The sequence below is a fragment of the Macrobrachium nipponense genome, chromosome 17 (genome assembly GCF_015104395.2).
Source record: "Macrobrachium nipponense isolate FS-2020 chromosome 17, ASM1510439v2, whole genome shotgun sequence".
In the NCBI taxonomy this organism is placed as follows: Eukaryota; Metazoa; Arthropoda; class Malacostraca; order Decapoda; family Palaemonidae; genus Macrobrachium; species Macrobrachium nipponense.
The window spans coordinates 54,676,706-54,694,384 of record NC_087210.1 but is presented as its reverse complement, the minus strand read 5'-3'; the positions used below and the strand labels follow the sequence as shown (position 1 = coordinate 54,694,384).

The 17,679-nt window shown below is 44.7% G+C and overlaps 1 protein-coding gene across 1 annotated transcript in view; it reads right to left on the bottom strand.

Annotated features, from left to right (window-relative positions):
- The window catches only part of LOC135196237 (NFU1 iron-sulfur cluster scaffold homolog, mitochondrial-like), a 146,572-nt gene that overhangs the window by 24,345 nt on the left and 104,548 nt on the right, over positions 1–17,679 (bottom strand). Inside the window, exon 4 of the mRNA XM_064222914.1 lies at positions 10,306–10,423. Coding sequence (XP_064078984.1) covers positions 10,306–10,423 — 118 coding nt within the window. The remainder of the gene's footprint in view (positions 1–10,305; positions 10,424–17,679) is intronic.

Below are 17,679 nucleotides of genomic sequence, written 5' to 3'. Positions count from 1 at the left end.
CCACAGGTTTGCTGTCTGGTGGGCCAGGTAGGAAATAGCCCTACCTCCAGTTGGCACAGTCTCTCGAAAGCAGAATCCTCCCCAGGAATGATAGTCCCTGAGGATGCAGCCACTTTGGATACTGTGAATGACCACAGATCCAACCAGCAGACTGACTGGAGAGCTGTCATGGTGTAGCCTCCACACTCTCATCTTCTCCCTGCAAAAGGGAGAGTCCTTCTATGGTAAGCTGCTGCAATGAGAGACCCAGGCCTAGGCAAACCAGGTCTGGGTCAACCTACTACAACAAGGACCTCTCTGAGGGTATGTAACATAGCTTCTGACAAGGTAGAGGAGGAGAAAGTATCCTGTCCGAGCAGTTAGTTCAAAGTGAATTCCATTGCCAAAAAACAAGATCATTCACTTGATCAAGTACCCCCTCAGCAAGGGCAGACCATGGCAGCCCCATTGAAACCTTGGGTTTTTTCTCGCACCAATAGGATTTGAGGCATGACGGACAATCCACAAGACCATGATCCCTTTCCTGAGATCACTGTGCTGACGAATCAGTGCAGTGATCTATGAAAACATCCTCTGTATCTTGGAGGTGTCTGCATTGCGGGGGAGAAGACCCTCGAATCCTTCCAGGGTGTGGTCCTCCCAATCTACTCTCCGTGTGATCCTTCCTGTACTACCCAGGCGTATGACCTGGGTAGCCAAAGAACCGAGCCCGGAACGTAGGCCTGAAAAGTAGGACTCCAATGAGAACGCTCGTCGAAGTTCCCCCTGTCCGACTCATGCCTCCGGTAAAACCCCAGGAGGCTGAGGGGACAGGTGAGGAGGATCGGGCACTCTCACCTGTCCTGCCAGCAGAGCCAACAAGGTATGCTGTATGCAGTCACCAACACACGGTGGTGATGGCAATACAGGTCTAAAAGAAAGCTTTCGCCTCGACAAAGCATTGTCCTGAGGAAAGAGGAGAGGTTCACACAAGCCAGGCTGAGTACTCCTAGCACCCTGCTCGAACCAAGCACTTGACATAACCTAGCCTGACCAATTGTGCGAACTCGATGGGGGCTGCGTAGAGCCAAGCAAACGGCTACCGTGCAAGAACTTGCGCTCTCCTTGTGACATGCCCCAGACTGCTTCTAGGCTGAAGCCTCTGCCGAAGGAGTCTGAGCAGGGCTGCCTCTTTGCTTCTCCAGGTGATTGGTTAGAGACCAAGGCACCGGACAGAGTACTGGTGGAAGCACAGGAATATCTCAATCTTACGCGATTCAATCTGTGAGAATTCACAATAGCGTGAACTTTTCACTAAAACAACTGATTACCACATGCAAGTAATTCACAGGCACCCAAACGCAACATTTTTTTATCCTAGAGAAACCATGCAAAAGTGTTTTCTTTAATTTTTTGTATAAGTCTTCAAGTTTTCATGTGTAAATTAAATATAACATTAAATAATAATAATAATTCTCTCTCTTTTACTGAGATGTGAGAATTTTTATGGTACATGTATGTACTTTGTTTACTATTAATATTTTCAAATAATAATACATAATAATAATATCACCGTAATTACAAAATTTCTGTGATAGTATTTTAAAGAAATAATAAATAATAATAATAATAATATAAATGTAATTACAAAATGCATATAAAAATTCATTCCCCTCATCTTTTTAATTCCACCAGAAGCTGGAAGTCCAGAGCTGTCAAACATGTCATGTCAAGTACATAATGTGACAGGAGGGGAGTGTTGCCATTAGTCTCTCTCTCTCTCTCTCTCTCTTCCCTCTCTCTCTCTCTCTCTCTCTCGTCCTCTCTCTCTCGTCCTCTCTCTCCTCTCTCCATCTCGTCTCTCTCTCTCTCTCTCATTTGTAGTTAGTGGTAGATAATTTTTAATTGATCTATTTTTAACCTTTACCATCTGGAATTGTAAATGCACTGTTCTTAAATATAAACACATAACTAAGAGTTGTATTAGTCTAAATAAAAAGCACTGTTTGTTCATGAAAATGGAATTTTTATTCTAAAATTAATATTAATAATACTTACCTGTATAATTTATCTAGCCCTAAATCCCCAAAAACCGCACCAAAATTTACCACATTGGCAACCCTGTTACCTCCTATTCTGTCCGCCAGTTGGCAACACTGTCGTTGACAGATACGAAAACCTTCCCTCAAATCAGTTGTGATAGGCAGATCGTGGGGTAGGATGGGTGGGACTAGATAAATTATACAGGTAAGTATTATTAATATTAATTTTAGAATAAAAATTCCATATTAATAAACATTACCTTAATATAATTTATCTAGCCAGATTAACCACATTGAAAAGGAGGAGGGAATCTGAATACAATTTCCCCTTCGGACAGAATAGGAGAAAACAAACAAAGAAATATATATCATAGGCAGTCAAAACTCAACCCAAGGTCAAAGATACTAACAACTCAAAGTCTCCTACCATAATGCCACCAACTGCGGTAGCACAGGACAAGGAGTAAGTGCATAGTCAGTCCGTCTGTACTAAAGTCAGGTGACCGACCAGGTGACCAGTCAGACGAATTGCTACTAAATGTCGCCTGATCTCCACGAGTGTCTGACTCTGAGAAGACAGGTGAGACAAAAAGTAGATTGGTGAGCGAGTCACCAGAATTGGACAGCAGAACGATCCATCGACTAATTTACCCTGTCCAGAGGACAGTGGCAAGGAACCCAGGAAGTCAATCAGGACAAGCGAACCAGTGGCTAGTCCTAGGTCAGCATCGACTCTGGGAGAAGCGTAGTCGCCAGTGCCGACAACCCAGTGGCTGGAACCATTTCACACTGAAAATGGAAGCAGCATGAGTTGCCAAGCAGTCAGTCCTTGTCATCAAAAACACCTAAATACCAAACTGCCTAATTCCCATTATAACTACGTCAAAAACTGCCATGGGTTTTAAATACAAAAACAAAAAAATATATACAACAAAACAAAAATTAATGAATAATATACAGGTAGCAACCAAACGTAAAACAGGAAGACTACCTAATTCTCCTGTCTGACGACCTGTCCTGCCATCACCAACGGGCCCAAAGAACGAAGGAAGGTCCGCCTAGAACTAGAGAAATATCCCTCAAGTAAAAAAGAGGCAAAAACAGAATTAGAACGCCAAGTCGCCGCCTCAAGCACCTTGGCGACTGACGTTCTTCATAAAAGCTACTGATGTAGCAACTGCTCTAATACTGTGTGCTCTCGGCGTCTGGTCTTCCCCAGCAGCCGAACCACCAGTTTTAACGATCAGATCTCTGAGAAAAAAGGATACACCATTCTTTGAAATAGGTCTCTTGACATTTCGGGGTGAAACAAACATGACGGGGAGGACCCTGAATGTCCTTTCGTGCGGCGTAAATAACATGAGAGCGCCCTAACAGGGCAAAGAACTAATTCCTCATTTAAATTACCAACAAAGTCGACCAGCGACTTCAGTACGAAAGACCTGGGAATGGGATTATCAGACGATTCAGTCTTTGCGACAAATTCAGGAAGGTATGACAAAATCATGTCTTGTCCACATCTGGCAACCAGAAAAGAGAGTGCTTGCAGTTCACCCACCCTCTTGGCTGTAGCCAGTGAGACAAGGAAGAGTGTCTTAGAAGAGAGGTCCCTAAATTTGGCAGAATTCAGAGGCTCAAACGGAGGGAACCTTAAGGCTTGAAGGACTTTGTTAACGTCCCATGTCGGAGGCGAACACTGCGGCCTGGGTCGAGATAGGGAAAAAGATCGAAGTAAATCTCTAATGACATAAGATGAAGAGATCTCAGGAAGCCTTGCCTTAAAAACATAGGAAAGCATAGACCTATACCCTTAATGCACGAAGGTGACAGGGCCCTGTCATGATGTAAATGAACTAAAAACTCCGCTACTTTCGGTAAGGAAGGTCTAGAAATTGAATGTCCTTGAGATTTACACCAACGTCTGTAAACCGACCATTTAGCCTGATAATTTACTCTGTTGATTGCCGCCTGGCAAGAGCCAACTGTCGCGCCACCTCTGGAGGAGAACCCTTCGTGCTTGGAGAACCTCCTGACAGTCTCCAGGCATGAAGATGAAGCATGTGGAGCCTCTGATGGAAAACCGATGAAAATGGGGTTTGTTTGAGAAGATCTGGTCTCTCTGGCAGGCGAATGGGGGTTCCACCAGTGCTTCCAGAAGGTCGGGAAACCACTGCCTTCTGTGGCCAGAAGGGGCGATCAAGGTGAGATCCAGAACGCTTGGTTGCCCTCACTTTGTTGAGGACTGACCTCACCAGAGAGAACGGAGGAAAAGCATAGGCTTGAAGTCCCTTCCCAGTCCTGCAAAAGAGAGTCTGTCCCGCACTCTGAGGAGTCTGGTAAGGGGCGAAGAATATCTGGCACCGAAAATTCAGTGGGGTGGCAAACAGATCGACTGTGACAGGCCATTTCTTCCTGAGGCTGTCGAAGACTTCCTGGCAAAGTGTCCACTCCGACCCTTGAACTTCGTTCGGTCTCGACAAGGCGTCTGCTAAGACGTTGTGAGGCGGCCAGGATAAACTGAGGGACCAACAACGTAATCCCCCTGTCTTCTGCCCAACACAGGATTGATCGGGCTTCTTGAGTGAGAAGATCCGACTGTGTGCCGCCTTGGTTTCTCAAGTACGAGACTGCTGTGGTGTTGTCGACAAAGATCGCGACAACCGACTCCAACAGTTGTTCCTGAAATGAAAGAAGGAAAAAACCTAGGTACACTGCCCTCAGTTCCCTCCAATTTATTGACATGCTCCTCTCCTCCTCTAACCAAAGGCCCGAAGCGGCTTTCGGAGCCCAGGTGTGCGCCCCAACCTTGATCCGAGGCGTCTGACCAAAACATTAGGTCCGGAGGAACCGAAAGAAGAGATGTCCCTTACTTGAGGCGGTGAACTTACATCCACCAACGGAGATCCTTCCGACATTGTGGAGAAGAGGCGACTATCGTGTCCTCGGACACGAAATCCCATGACTGGCGAAGTGTCGACTGAAGGGACCTCATTCTGAGACGACCTCCGGGAACCAGTTGGATGAGGGATGACAAATGGCCCAGGAGAGACCTCCAAAGAGAAACTGGCTGCGTTACGGAGGACAAAAATTCTTCGATCAGACTCAGAAGCTTGTCTATCCGTTTCTGAGCGGGAGAAGCCCTCAAAATCTGGGAATTCAAAACAATCCCCAGATAAGTCATGATCTGGCAAGGGATTAGATTGGACTTGTCGAAGTTGACACGAATGCCCAACTCGACACAAAGAGACAGAACTATCTCCCTCGACCGGAGACATTTCTCTAGAGATTCGGCCTGGACTAGCCAATCGTCCAGATACCGAAGCATCCTTACATTTAACTGATGCAGAATAGCTGAAACAGGAGCCATCCCGTAACCGAGGAAAAGGACGCCTGTGGAGCAGTGGTGAGGCCGAAACAAAGGGTCTTGAACTGGAAAACTCCCGAGTCCGTGAAAAACCGAAGGTAAGGTCTGCTTCTTGGATGGATGGGGATTTGCAGATAAGCATCCTGCAGATCGATGGAAATCATCCAGTCCCCCCTCCTGACGGATGAAAGAACAGTCTGGACCGTCTCCATCCTGAACTTGGACTTTAGAATGAACTTGTTCAAACCGAAGAAGATCTATGATGGTGCTCCAAGCACCCGAGGCCTTTAGAACTACAAACATCCGAGAGTAAAACCCGGGAGAAGGAGGAGCTCGCTCTATGGCATCCTTCTCCAAGAGGGCCGAAAGCTCCTTCTCCAAGGCTTGACCCCTGATTGAGTGAGGGGAATAACTGCTGAACTCGAGACGATTGGAAAGTGGAGGTCTGGAAACAAAAGGGATCTCGTAACCTTCCTTCAGGACATCCACCGCTCTCCCCTGCCAAGCTGACCAATGGCGGGAGAGACAACCCCCTACTGCGTTCTCCAGGCGAGGTGATGACTCCTACTTCCGAAAATTCTTACGCAGAGACAAGGAAGAAGAAGAAGAAGAAGAAGAAGGTCCTCCTGGAGGTTTGAGCCTCTTTCTCTGCCCTTGGAGCCACGCCAAGAACCTCTCCCGCGTTTCAAAGGGTGAGCACCAGAGGATGAAGAAGAGGCACCAGCAACCTGAGATGTACTCTGGAAAAAAGAGCCAGAAGGAGGTTGTTGTTTGGGCTGGAGCAGAAGGTACAGATCTGGTCCTAAACTTACGCTTACTCCTTGAAGGAATGGGAGGAAGACCAGAGGAAAAAGCTCTAGATAAGGCCCAGTGAGCTTGGGAAGAGGCATCACCTTGATGTTCCTTCAAAACCTCAGAAAGCACAGACATATCGAAAAGGAAATCGCCAAAAGGAGAAGAGGACAACAGATGGGTTCTCTGAATCTCCGATACAGAGGAGGGTAACTGCGACAAATACAGGTTACGCCTTAGAGAAACAAGAAAGGCCTGCATTGAAGCAGCAAGCTCGTTCTGATGTACAGAAGCGATTGAAATGGATGAGCAGAATTTCTCAAAAAGAGGAGCATCAGGAGGAACAAACCCGGAGTCCTTGATATACATTAAAAGCCCTCCGAGGACCCACATATTGAAGGATTGAGCTTCTTGTAAGGAGCTCACAGCCTCCATAGCAATAAAATCTTCAATTGAGACAGAGACCGAAGCCTTAGAAGGCAAGGGTTGACCTGAAAGTCGGACAAAATCAGGATTTGGCTTGGGGGGTTGGAAGAATGAAGAATCATCCGCCACCTGATAAACTCCACTCCGGTGTCGTAGAAGAGAAGACAGCTTCCTCTTCCCTTCCCCGATCACCTTCGAAAGTTTAGCGGCAACGTCCGTCCTCACTCTCGCGAACCTCTGGGCAAAGGGAAAACGTAAAAATTCCCGTGACCGGGAAGGACCGTCAAGAAAAATCCCTTCTGTAATACAACGAGGCGGAGGCTGCTTCTGTTCTTTAGGCCTCGCCTGAGGAAGAAAACTCAAATTAAATCAAAAAGTTTCTTGAATTCTACATGCATGACATCCATTCGAGAAACATCAATATCACACGAATCCGCGTCATCATCATCATCATCGTCAGATCCTAACTTAGAAACTTCCTCTGAAGCTAAAATCCTGACGACTAGCTATCTTAGGTCTGACACTAATATCCCTCCCCCCTTCTCCTAAATAAGCGCCCTTTGGCACTGTTTACGGGACTAACAGGGGACATGTTGGGTAAAGATTCGTTAGGCACCTGCCCGGACCGGATCAACCCTAGGCCTTCGCCACGACGGGGTTCACAAGCCGGGGTATCTGTCGCACCGTTACCCATGGTGCTGTCGACAGGTACCTGACGAGGAGCTGAAAATGAATCTAAAAGTGTGTTAGACATTCTAGTAAAGGCTTCTTGAAAATTCTCTGACAGATTGTTAAACTTAGCAGATAATCTCTATCTAGACTAAGCTGTAATTTCTTAAAATTCTGTTTCCAGGTAGTTTCCATTGCCAAAATCTTCGAATCTAAATCAGAACTAACTTCACTAATTACCGGTCGTACAGGGGGCAAAGCATCAATTAATTCGGAATCGGAGTCGTAACGATACCGAAACCGAAGAGCCAGAATCATGAGCGCCCAAGTCAAAGAATTCGTTAGATACAGTTTTAGCAATCGATTTCTTTTTCTCCTTAACCGATCTTTTACGCTGCAAGATTGTTTGGCGTTTCATATAAGCAGTCATATCCTCGTCAGACCAGGGCTTACATACGTCCCACCCAACGAGAAAAGTCAAGTCACAAACCTGTCCACGACAAGAACTACAAATGTCATGGGTGGGGTTCATACTCCCTGCTACTCATCCTTGTCCCACAAACCGGGCAGTTCCTGATGTTGCTGGCAGAAGGAAGCATCGTAATTTCTTGGTAATCCATTGTAGAATTGGACAGGTCAGTAGTTCCGGGTCGCGCAAAAGTTCGTAATTTAAGATAAGAACCACAACAGAAATCAAAGTTAATTCACTATTTCGTGATGTAATGCGTGAGTGGTAATTCATATAAAGTTTCATTTAACAAATAATGAAAGCTTTAAAGGCACAAAAATGTTTAAGGAAATTTATAAAGAGCGGCCGTGATGTAAACAACACGGGCGCTCGTTAACAACTGATTTGAGGGAAGGTTTTCGTATCTGTCAACGACAGTGTTGCCAACTGGCGGACAGAATAGGAGGTAACAGGGTTGCCAATGTGGTAAATTTTGGTGCGGTTTTTGGGGATTTAGGGCTAGATAAATTATATTAAGGTAATGTTTATTAATAGAAATTTCAGACCAAGAAAAGGGACAGAATAAAGATCATGAGGTCAGGGCAATAGCCACTTCTCTCTCCCCGTCAAGCATAAATTGTCCCTTTCATCCAGGCTTCAGTCAACTTATTGGAGGTGCAAGTCTATTTTCACATCGCATTATTTGAAAGAAATTGAAACCGTATTCAAAAATTGCAGTACCCTTGGCCGTTGGCGGCAGCTGGTATGGTATTGGGTGAAGAAGCATAGGAGACACGATGTCTCTTCTATCTCTTCTTGTGGTATGTATGTTGAATTTTTGGGAGCCTAGGGGGTGCTTGGTACCTGGAGGAGCCACCAGTTCACTGGTTGGTTAGTGGTTTTTTATTATCAATTTGTTGAATGGTGACAGGTTTGTTTTCTGGTCTTCTCGTTATGGTACTGCACCCAGGGGAACTGCTTGTCAGCGGTTAGGCAGCTCCCCGTTGCAAGACTCCCCATCATGTAGAGGCAACTCCAGGCCCACTGCCACACCCCTACAGGCTGAGCACCACATAAGGCAACATCTCCTGCTGAAGCTCTCTTACCAGGTAAGCAAGCAACAAACACTGAGTCAGTGTTAGCCACTCCTCTAGTTCAGCAATAACATTTCTTTAGTGCATTGAATTACATTAGTCCATTTATCCCACCCCCTTGCAATGTGGGATTCAGCTAAGTATGTAATTACTTGGTAAGTTACTGTTGGTATGTTACTGTGTAAGAATGATATTGTTATAATGTTTTGCATAGTATAAGCATACTTACCAAGTAATTACTAAATCAGAGCATGACCTCCTCCCCTCTGATTTTCATGGACTTTGCTGCAATAAATAAGAATGATGCCGATGGCTTCTGTCGCTCGCTAGCTCCCTACTTTGCAAGTCACTTGTTCGCGAATTTTTGAATTTAGGTTGCCATGCAAGGCGTAATCGCATAATCGTTAGCTAAGTAATTACTTGGTAAGTATACATATATGAAATCTTATTTTCTTATAAAAACATCATATTAGTCACTAAACCTTGTATATTTCAGGAGCAGCAGATTCCTAGTTATTTTTACTGAAAATCATGTTTACAAAAATTCCTTGTTTTCCTGTTCAGCTTGACTGTTTCTGTTAACTTCCACTACTTGATGCACCTAAACTAAATGGCCCATCAAAGTCCCCAACAGCACCATTTACCTCTATCTTGCATGATTTTTGTGCTACTGGATACTGACTTTTGGAAGTTAAATCCTAGAGACCACATACCACTTAGTATGACATTCTCTTAACTGGAAAGTGACAAAATATCTTGGGGTATCCTTGGCAGTTGCTTTTCACCCTTAGGTTATCAGTTCAAACAATTTGTATCAATTCATGACTAATATTCAGCTGCATCTGAGTCATGGAAGATCATAATCAGTCTTTTTGCCAGTCCTATCCATGATCATATCTGTTTACATTAACTTGATCATTTTCCTGGGTTGGGTAAAGCATGACTGAGAGTTCAGTTGCTAGATGCAGTCCTGAACAGCCATAAATGACAAAACATATTGGAACCAACTAACAACACCCAATAAAAGTACCACTACTGTATAAATAATGGAAAAAATTAAGCTTAATCAGCAATGATATAACAAAGTGAATAAAGAACTTCCTTTAGGCAGGATTCTCTTCAAGGAATAGCCTATTCTTTTCTTCCTTCAAGACAAATTCCATTAGTACTTGATTAACATTGACAAAGTCTGCATTATTCAAGAGTAAAACATCCCAGTAGGGGGTTAGTGCCGTCAATGCAAGTCATCAGTGCATTGTATGCATTACTTAAAGTTCTTTCTACCCTCTCCTAATAATTGAGTCATAGTGCAACATTGAATGAACTTAGGCCCCAGCAGTTGGACTCTAGCGTAATTAATGTATTCTATTCTATTCAAGTAAAACATGATTCTGCTCATTAAATCAACCCTTGAACTTCATATAAAAACAAAAACCATGAGTCATATCAAACTACCAAAGCAATAAAGTCAACTGAAAAATAAGCACTTACCATGTTCACTGTCAGCTCTATTAACTTCATGAATAACTGGAAGGCCAGAGGCAAAAAAATCCATAATGACTGCAAAAGCTTCTGGCTTTATAGTTCTCCATTCTCCTTCCTCTTCATCCTTTCAAAGAGGAGAAAGCAAATTACCAAAGAAACCTAGTTACAATCAATCACTGTAAAACACTTCCTTTGAAACAAAATTTCACATAATGTGGCGGGATCACAAAAAACAAGTAACCTCCCCACATAAACTTAACCTGTCTGGCTACCAAACCCACCCTCAATCACACTTTCCACTTAACACTACAAAATACAGCAGGACAATTGACCCATACCTACATAAGAACAAAAAAACACAAACAGGTACTCACCTCTGGCCTCTGCTACTCAGGGCTAGGCTGTGCTGTCCACTGGATGTAGGCTATAGGCTAGCCGACACAACCACCGCCGACAACCAAGCACAAACCAACCCCCCCCAAGACCCACAACCCCACAAAAACTCAATAACCCGACAAATCACTGCAGATGAACACCAACACCCCGAAAGAACTCGACAACCACACGACTTACAGAAGTACAACAACCCGCCAAAACCAACACTGCCCCAACCACCACTAACAGACACCGAAAATGCACCACCAACCTTCTTAACCTCACCACAACCAGACAGACACATGCACAACAACTTCACAACCCCAAACTCTATCAATTACCACCAAAACAACTAAACACCAAAGGATAACTGCTGTCAAAACCAACTCTGACTTGACCAGACGCCTCACTGCTTGACTCTCGTAACAGACTCCCATTGACTTCCCACAGAGTGCCACAACAGACATACTTCCGACAGCCATTTAACCACTCTCTCTCTCTCTCTCTCTCTCTCTCTCTCTCTCTCTCTCTCTCTCTCTCTCTCTCTCTCTCTCTCTCTCTCAACCTTTGGAGATGTTGTCAAATATAAACTATCATTACTCCTCCATATTACCTCCCCCATTACATTTGACAAAATCTCCTTACACTCATAACATCCACACTAAATTGCTTTTCGCAACACCCAAGGATGCTCAGATGCAGGCCCCCTGGATCTTGTTTGAGGACCATCATACACTCTTTCAGTTACATCGCCATTCACTTCTTCCAAACCACTTTCTTTCAAACCCCCATTATCTCCCTCACGACCATCCTCCCAAATTCCATTCACTACTTCACCGATGTCTTCCAACTCTGGTTCCAACATCTCCCCTATTTCGGCCACCAAACCACTCAGTTCATCCATACTTCTGTCAAACTCCCGCAAAGACTTATCCATCCTATCAACCACCTCCTCACTACTCAGTTTCCTTCTCACCGAAGTCTTATTTGTCCCTGTCAACTCAAACCCACATACACTACAAGTATCATTCATTCCCCCAAAGTCATCCGTAGCACAAGCTTTATGAACCGTTTGCACCCTACCACCAACCCCTTTACCATGCCGTTCACGCTTTTCCCTTCCACTTCCTCTCTCCACACTCTTCCGCTTTCTTCCATACTCAACCAACACCAACTGTCGATCTCCCAGACCAATTTGTTCACCGACAGTCGGCTCATACTCATTCACCCTCAACCACTCACTCATTGCATTCTCCCGAACATACCGTGGTACTTCCCTCCACTTACGGAGCTGGTTATGGTGTGCCCTAACCTCATCCATTCCCCCACCTACTCGCAATTTCCCCAAAACATAACTCAATCCACTTGGTCCCACTTCCAAAATCTCAAAAGGCCCTTCAAATTTCTACCTTACCTTATTCACATTCATTCTCCCCATCTCGACCACCTCTTTCAACACCTTATCCCCAATCTTAAAACTCTCAAACCTTTCACTCGCTTTCTTCCACAAACCCTGATCACCTTCTGACAGACCCAATCGCGGTCTGACAATCCTTTCAAAATTCAACACATATTTACAGGAGACATACCTATAACTCTCTGCAGTGTGGCATTATATACCCCCCCCCCCAAACTGCACGTCCTACATACATATCCCAATCCTTGTCGCTCTTACTCATCATTCGCAAAATCTCAGTCATCGTCCTAACAGTCCTTTCAGCCAACAACTTCGCACTGGGCATATACGGAGTAGAATACACATGCACAATACCCCATTCCTTCAACATTTCTTCAAATTCCCATCCCACAAACTCAGGTCCATTATCACTCAACATTTTTGCCGGCTTACACACACACATGGGCAACATCACTTGACCCACCATTCGTGCAACAGTTTCCATCTCCATCTTATCTGATGGGAACCACATAGGCTAAATTTTTACTCATGTGATCCACCATCACAATCATCCCCACGTTGTACCTCTCGCAGTCCTAGGCAAAGAAACACAATCAATCACAAGCATTTCAAACGGCTCTTTCATCTGCAATCGCAACACAGGTGGACTTCCATGCACACTCTGATACTTTCCCCTCTGACAGTCTTCAAGCGTGACAGCCACATCCACACAAATCTTATTCAACCCAGGAGCATACAATCTCTCTCTCATGCATTCCCACAACTTATTTTTCCCCATATGCCCAAACCGATCATGCACCACCAACAAACACATACTCACAGCTGACTCAACAGAAACACCGGCACATACACTTCCTGTCACACACCCCTTCCTGATGCAAAAAGTACACTATGTTTTTGCACACCACAAAACGTTTAGCAACCCTCTTATATACATCCAACTCACATGGCCAGTCTTCCACACGCACTCCTCCCCAAACACAGGCACTTATTTTGCATTTCCTCAATCTCTTCCTCACTCAACAGATCATTCTCACTCCTAGCAATATCAATCATACCCACAAAGTTTGCTACAAAACACACATTACCGATCTTGAATCCTAGCTACTTGTCTGGCCCCCTTTCTAAGAATTCCATTTCCTATATCTACGTCTATATCGTGGATCCTCAAAAAATCTATCCCTATTAAAAAGCAAGATGGCATATCATTTTCTCCTATAACTATAAAGTTATGCATTACTTCAAGATCTCCCAAACTAACCTTTAACTGTACCTCTTCCCATACTAAAACACTTCCTTGTCCTAACCCCATTATTTCTCACACTTGTAGGAACTGCCTTTGCCACCTTCCCAATCACATCTCTCAAGTTCACTCACCACTGTACCCACTCACCAAGGAAACTTGTGCCCCTGTGTCAACCAAACTACAATACTCACTATCATTTACTTGGACAAACGTCACCATTTTCCCTCGAGTCCCATGCATACACACATTCACTACCACGTCCACCTGGTTATCCACATCACAATCCTCCTCATCACATTCATCCTCAGTTAATTCCCATTTCCACAATTCTGACTCAGATCCCCTTCACAGTCCCTTTTTGTAACCAACCAATTACAACCACGTTCCCCGCACTGAATCATCAAAACCCACGTTCATTACCTGTACTCGCCCTTCCTCGATATTCAACCGGTCTGTCCCATCCAAAATACAACAACAGTTGTTTTTTTTATTACCCAAACCAACTCAGCTACTGCTGACAACAATTCATGCAACATTTCTCCTTCCCCACCTTGTTCCTCCGCATATGCCACTTCCTTCTGCACATCACTCATCAACTTCACTCGCAACTCATTCACACTACCGGGTACCTCATCAACCAGACCCTTACCTTCCAAGTTTTTCAATGCCGAAAACAAACATTCACACATTCTGTCATTCCCTTCAAACCTCTCTTTTACAACCAACCCCTCAGGTACCATATTCGGATCCCAGTCACTTTTCACGATACCACTGTCCTTACCATGCATCCTAGACATCGTATCAGCAATCACATTTTTACTCCCAGGCACATATTCTAAGCCAAAATCAAACTCGCTCAAATCCTCAATTGTCCTCACAATCCTAGCATTCACACTTTCCTTCTTTATCATATAAACTAGCGGCCGATGATCTGTCCTTATGACAAATTTTACCCCATACAAAAACACTTTCAACGCTTTCACACAAAACCTTATTGCTGCAAGCTCCTCCTCAACCACCGAATACTTCAGCTCTGCTTTATTAAAAGCTTTACTCACATACTCAATCACTCTCAATTGTCCCTCCCCATTCACCTCTTGCATCTGCACCAAGCATCCTCCCATACTAAACTTACTAGCATCAGCATACAACTCAAGCTTACTCACATCCTCACTATAGTCTGGAAAAGCCAAGGTGACGTCTCTAGCAGCCTCCTCTTTCAATCTCTCAAATGCCATCACCATTCACTCATCCCACCTCAGCTTAGTACAATTTTTCTTCCCAGTCAATGGCTTCCCTACACCTTTACTTTTTCCACAAACTTTTTACTCTTCCTTACACCACTCGCACTCACCTTATGACCAAGAAATTCCACTTCCCCAGCCAACCACACACATTCTCCAGCTTCCCTTTCACTCCAACCTCTTCCAACCATTCTAACACCTTCTCAAGCAGTTACACATTCTCCTCAACAGTCTCACTTGCAATCAAAATGTCATCCATAAACACAGTCACCTCCCTTCTATCAAAACCAGCCAAAACTACATTCATCGCCCTCTGGAAGGCAGCAGGTGCATTAGCCAATCCAAAACTTAACCTCTTGAACTGATAGTGGCAGCTACCACTCCGAAAAAGCCCTTTAACAAAATGCCTGCTCCCCCTGTTCCTCGAGATGGCATCTGGTAATAGCCCCAATTACCAAATCCAATTTTGTGAACACTCTCATCCCATGCATCTTATACACACAATCAGACACCACATTCATCGGGAATCGCTCCTTCACAGTCACTTCATTCACCTTCCTGTAATCAACACACATTCTCAAACTCCCATCTGTCTTGCGTACTGGGACTATGGGGACTATTCCCAGCACTCTCGTCTCCTCTCGATCACTCCCACTCTCTCAAGTTCTCACACTGTTCCTCAATCTCTCGGCAATAGGCGCAAGAAAGTGTCGGGGACGCTGATATGGGGGTATCGTCATTCAAAACTATCTTTGAACTATGGGAGCTGGATCCCCTGAAATCACGTCACCCCGACTCAACGCCACCCCCGCCTATCCCACAAAACATCTGCATCAACCGATCCCTCTCGTCATCACAACTTCATCCACCCCAATTCAACTTTCTCTCAACTCATCATACTTCCACTCATCACTTTCTTTCATGCTACCTGTCATCACCCGCCGCAACCTAACATATCTTTCGTCATCCACATCCACCAACGTATACAACAACCCCCACATCACCTTCACGTATACCCCGCACCTCGGTTTTTTTCCTAACACGGCGCAATGAGGTCCCCACCAAAAAAACCCCGGGATTTCCCCCTCAGAAACCAAAATCCCAATCGTACACAGCACACTTGCTCTTAACCACTCTGCAATGAGGCCACAAAAACCCGAGGATTCCCCATAACCAAAAATCCCATCGTACACATGCACACTTGTCTTACCAACTTGTTCGCATCCACACTCAACCACATATGCACACTTGTCACCTTTGACAATCCCCAGACTATCAGGCCACGCAACTTTCACACTAACAACTTCTCCAACTTCTCGCGGCACTTTTACACTCTCTTTCGCAACCAACGGCACTCCCTTACCATATTTACTGCTCACACCCTTCCATCCCTATCCAAGTACACTCTCCATGTACATTCCCCTTCCTATGCAACTCAATCATATTCCTGCTCGGATGGACCACCATCCCACACTTCTTCAGGAACCTGTATCCCAACAACATATCATACTTATCACTCATTCCCTCGATCACATAAAAGTCACCTTCATCCATCACTACCCCTTCGATTTCTACATTTTCACACAACATTCCCACCACAGGCATACCCAAATTTCCTATTCCTCGTACCTCCCCTTTACATTTCCTAATTTCACACTCACTCCGCAACTTGTCACATTCATTCTTAAAAAGAACACTGACACTGCTGGGGGCACCAGTATCAATCAAAGCAACCAAACACACCCCTTTGCACCTCACTTTAACACTCATACATTCATGAGCTCTTCCTCCAAAACCCTTTTTCAATGCAACAAGTCCTTCACGCACATGCATCACTCTTACTGACCGCACACCAGAGGACCCACCCAACTGAATCCCCTTTGTACCTAGTTTCCCGAACTCCCAACCTGACTCATCCTCTTTCGCCTACACAGACTCGCCACATGACCTTCCATTCCACATTCAACACACTTTGCCCGCTGTTCCTTACACATCCTAGCATAATGCCCATTCTTCCAGCAATTACCGCAAACCTCAGTCACACGAGTACCTCGACATCCACTTGCTATATGCCCTACTTGCCCACACCTGTAACATTTAATATCCCTATCTTTCTTACACTCACTCACTAAATGCCCTGTTTGACCACACCCGAAGCAAGCTCCCAACGCCCACCGACATTCATTCTTCCTGTGCCCTAGCTTTCCACATCTGTAACACTGCCGCTCTCGTTCACAACTAACCGACCCTACTCTTCCAACGCTTGCACTCTAATCTCTCTTAGGGCTAACCATACTTACGTTACTGGCTCTAATGCTCCTATCAACCACTCGCTCTGCCATTCGCCTTGGCCCTTCCAAAACTGCCTCCCTATAGCTCTTAAACTCTGGTATAACATCAGCCACTTCAGTCCTAATACTAACACTTCTACTCTCTTTCATACACCCATCCAACTCATAATCCTCTACTATTTCCAAAATGTCGTTCCACGACAACCTTTCATTCGTCCATCGCATTTTCTCCTTACGTTTCAGATTTAACAAACCTCCATACAACCAACCTCTTCAGGCACAGTCGCCAACAACTTCCTCACTAACTCTTTACACTCATTTTATCCCTTCATCCCCAAACTTTTTCCTGGCTAATGTTTTCCAACCTGCACACATACATCGACAACGACTCACCAACAATTCATTCTTACCTCATCACAAAAAACCCATGTTTTATTTTCTCCTATATCTAACACTACTCCTTATCCTCTTCGCCTGTTCCACAATCCTGGCTTTCACACTCTCATAAGGCACATTCCCCACACTCATCATTACCCCATACATATTCAACAAAAATCCCGTCAAAAAGCTACCCAACTCTCTTGCCCAGACCCTCTTGTTATCCCCATACTTAGCCTCACAATACCTCTCATATTCTTTAAAAAAGTCCCCTATGTCCCTACTACCATATTCCTCGTATTGTGCACATCTAGGTATCTCTCTCATATATACAGCCTTTCGTACTTCCCGCTCACTCTCACTTTCGCTACTTCCACCACTCTGATCCCTCTTAACCTCGTCCGAATACAGCGAATCAACTTCCATACT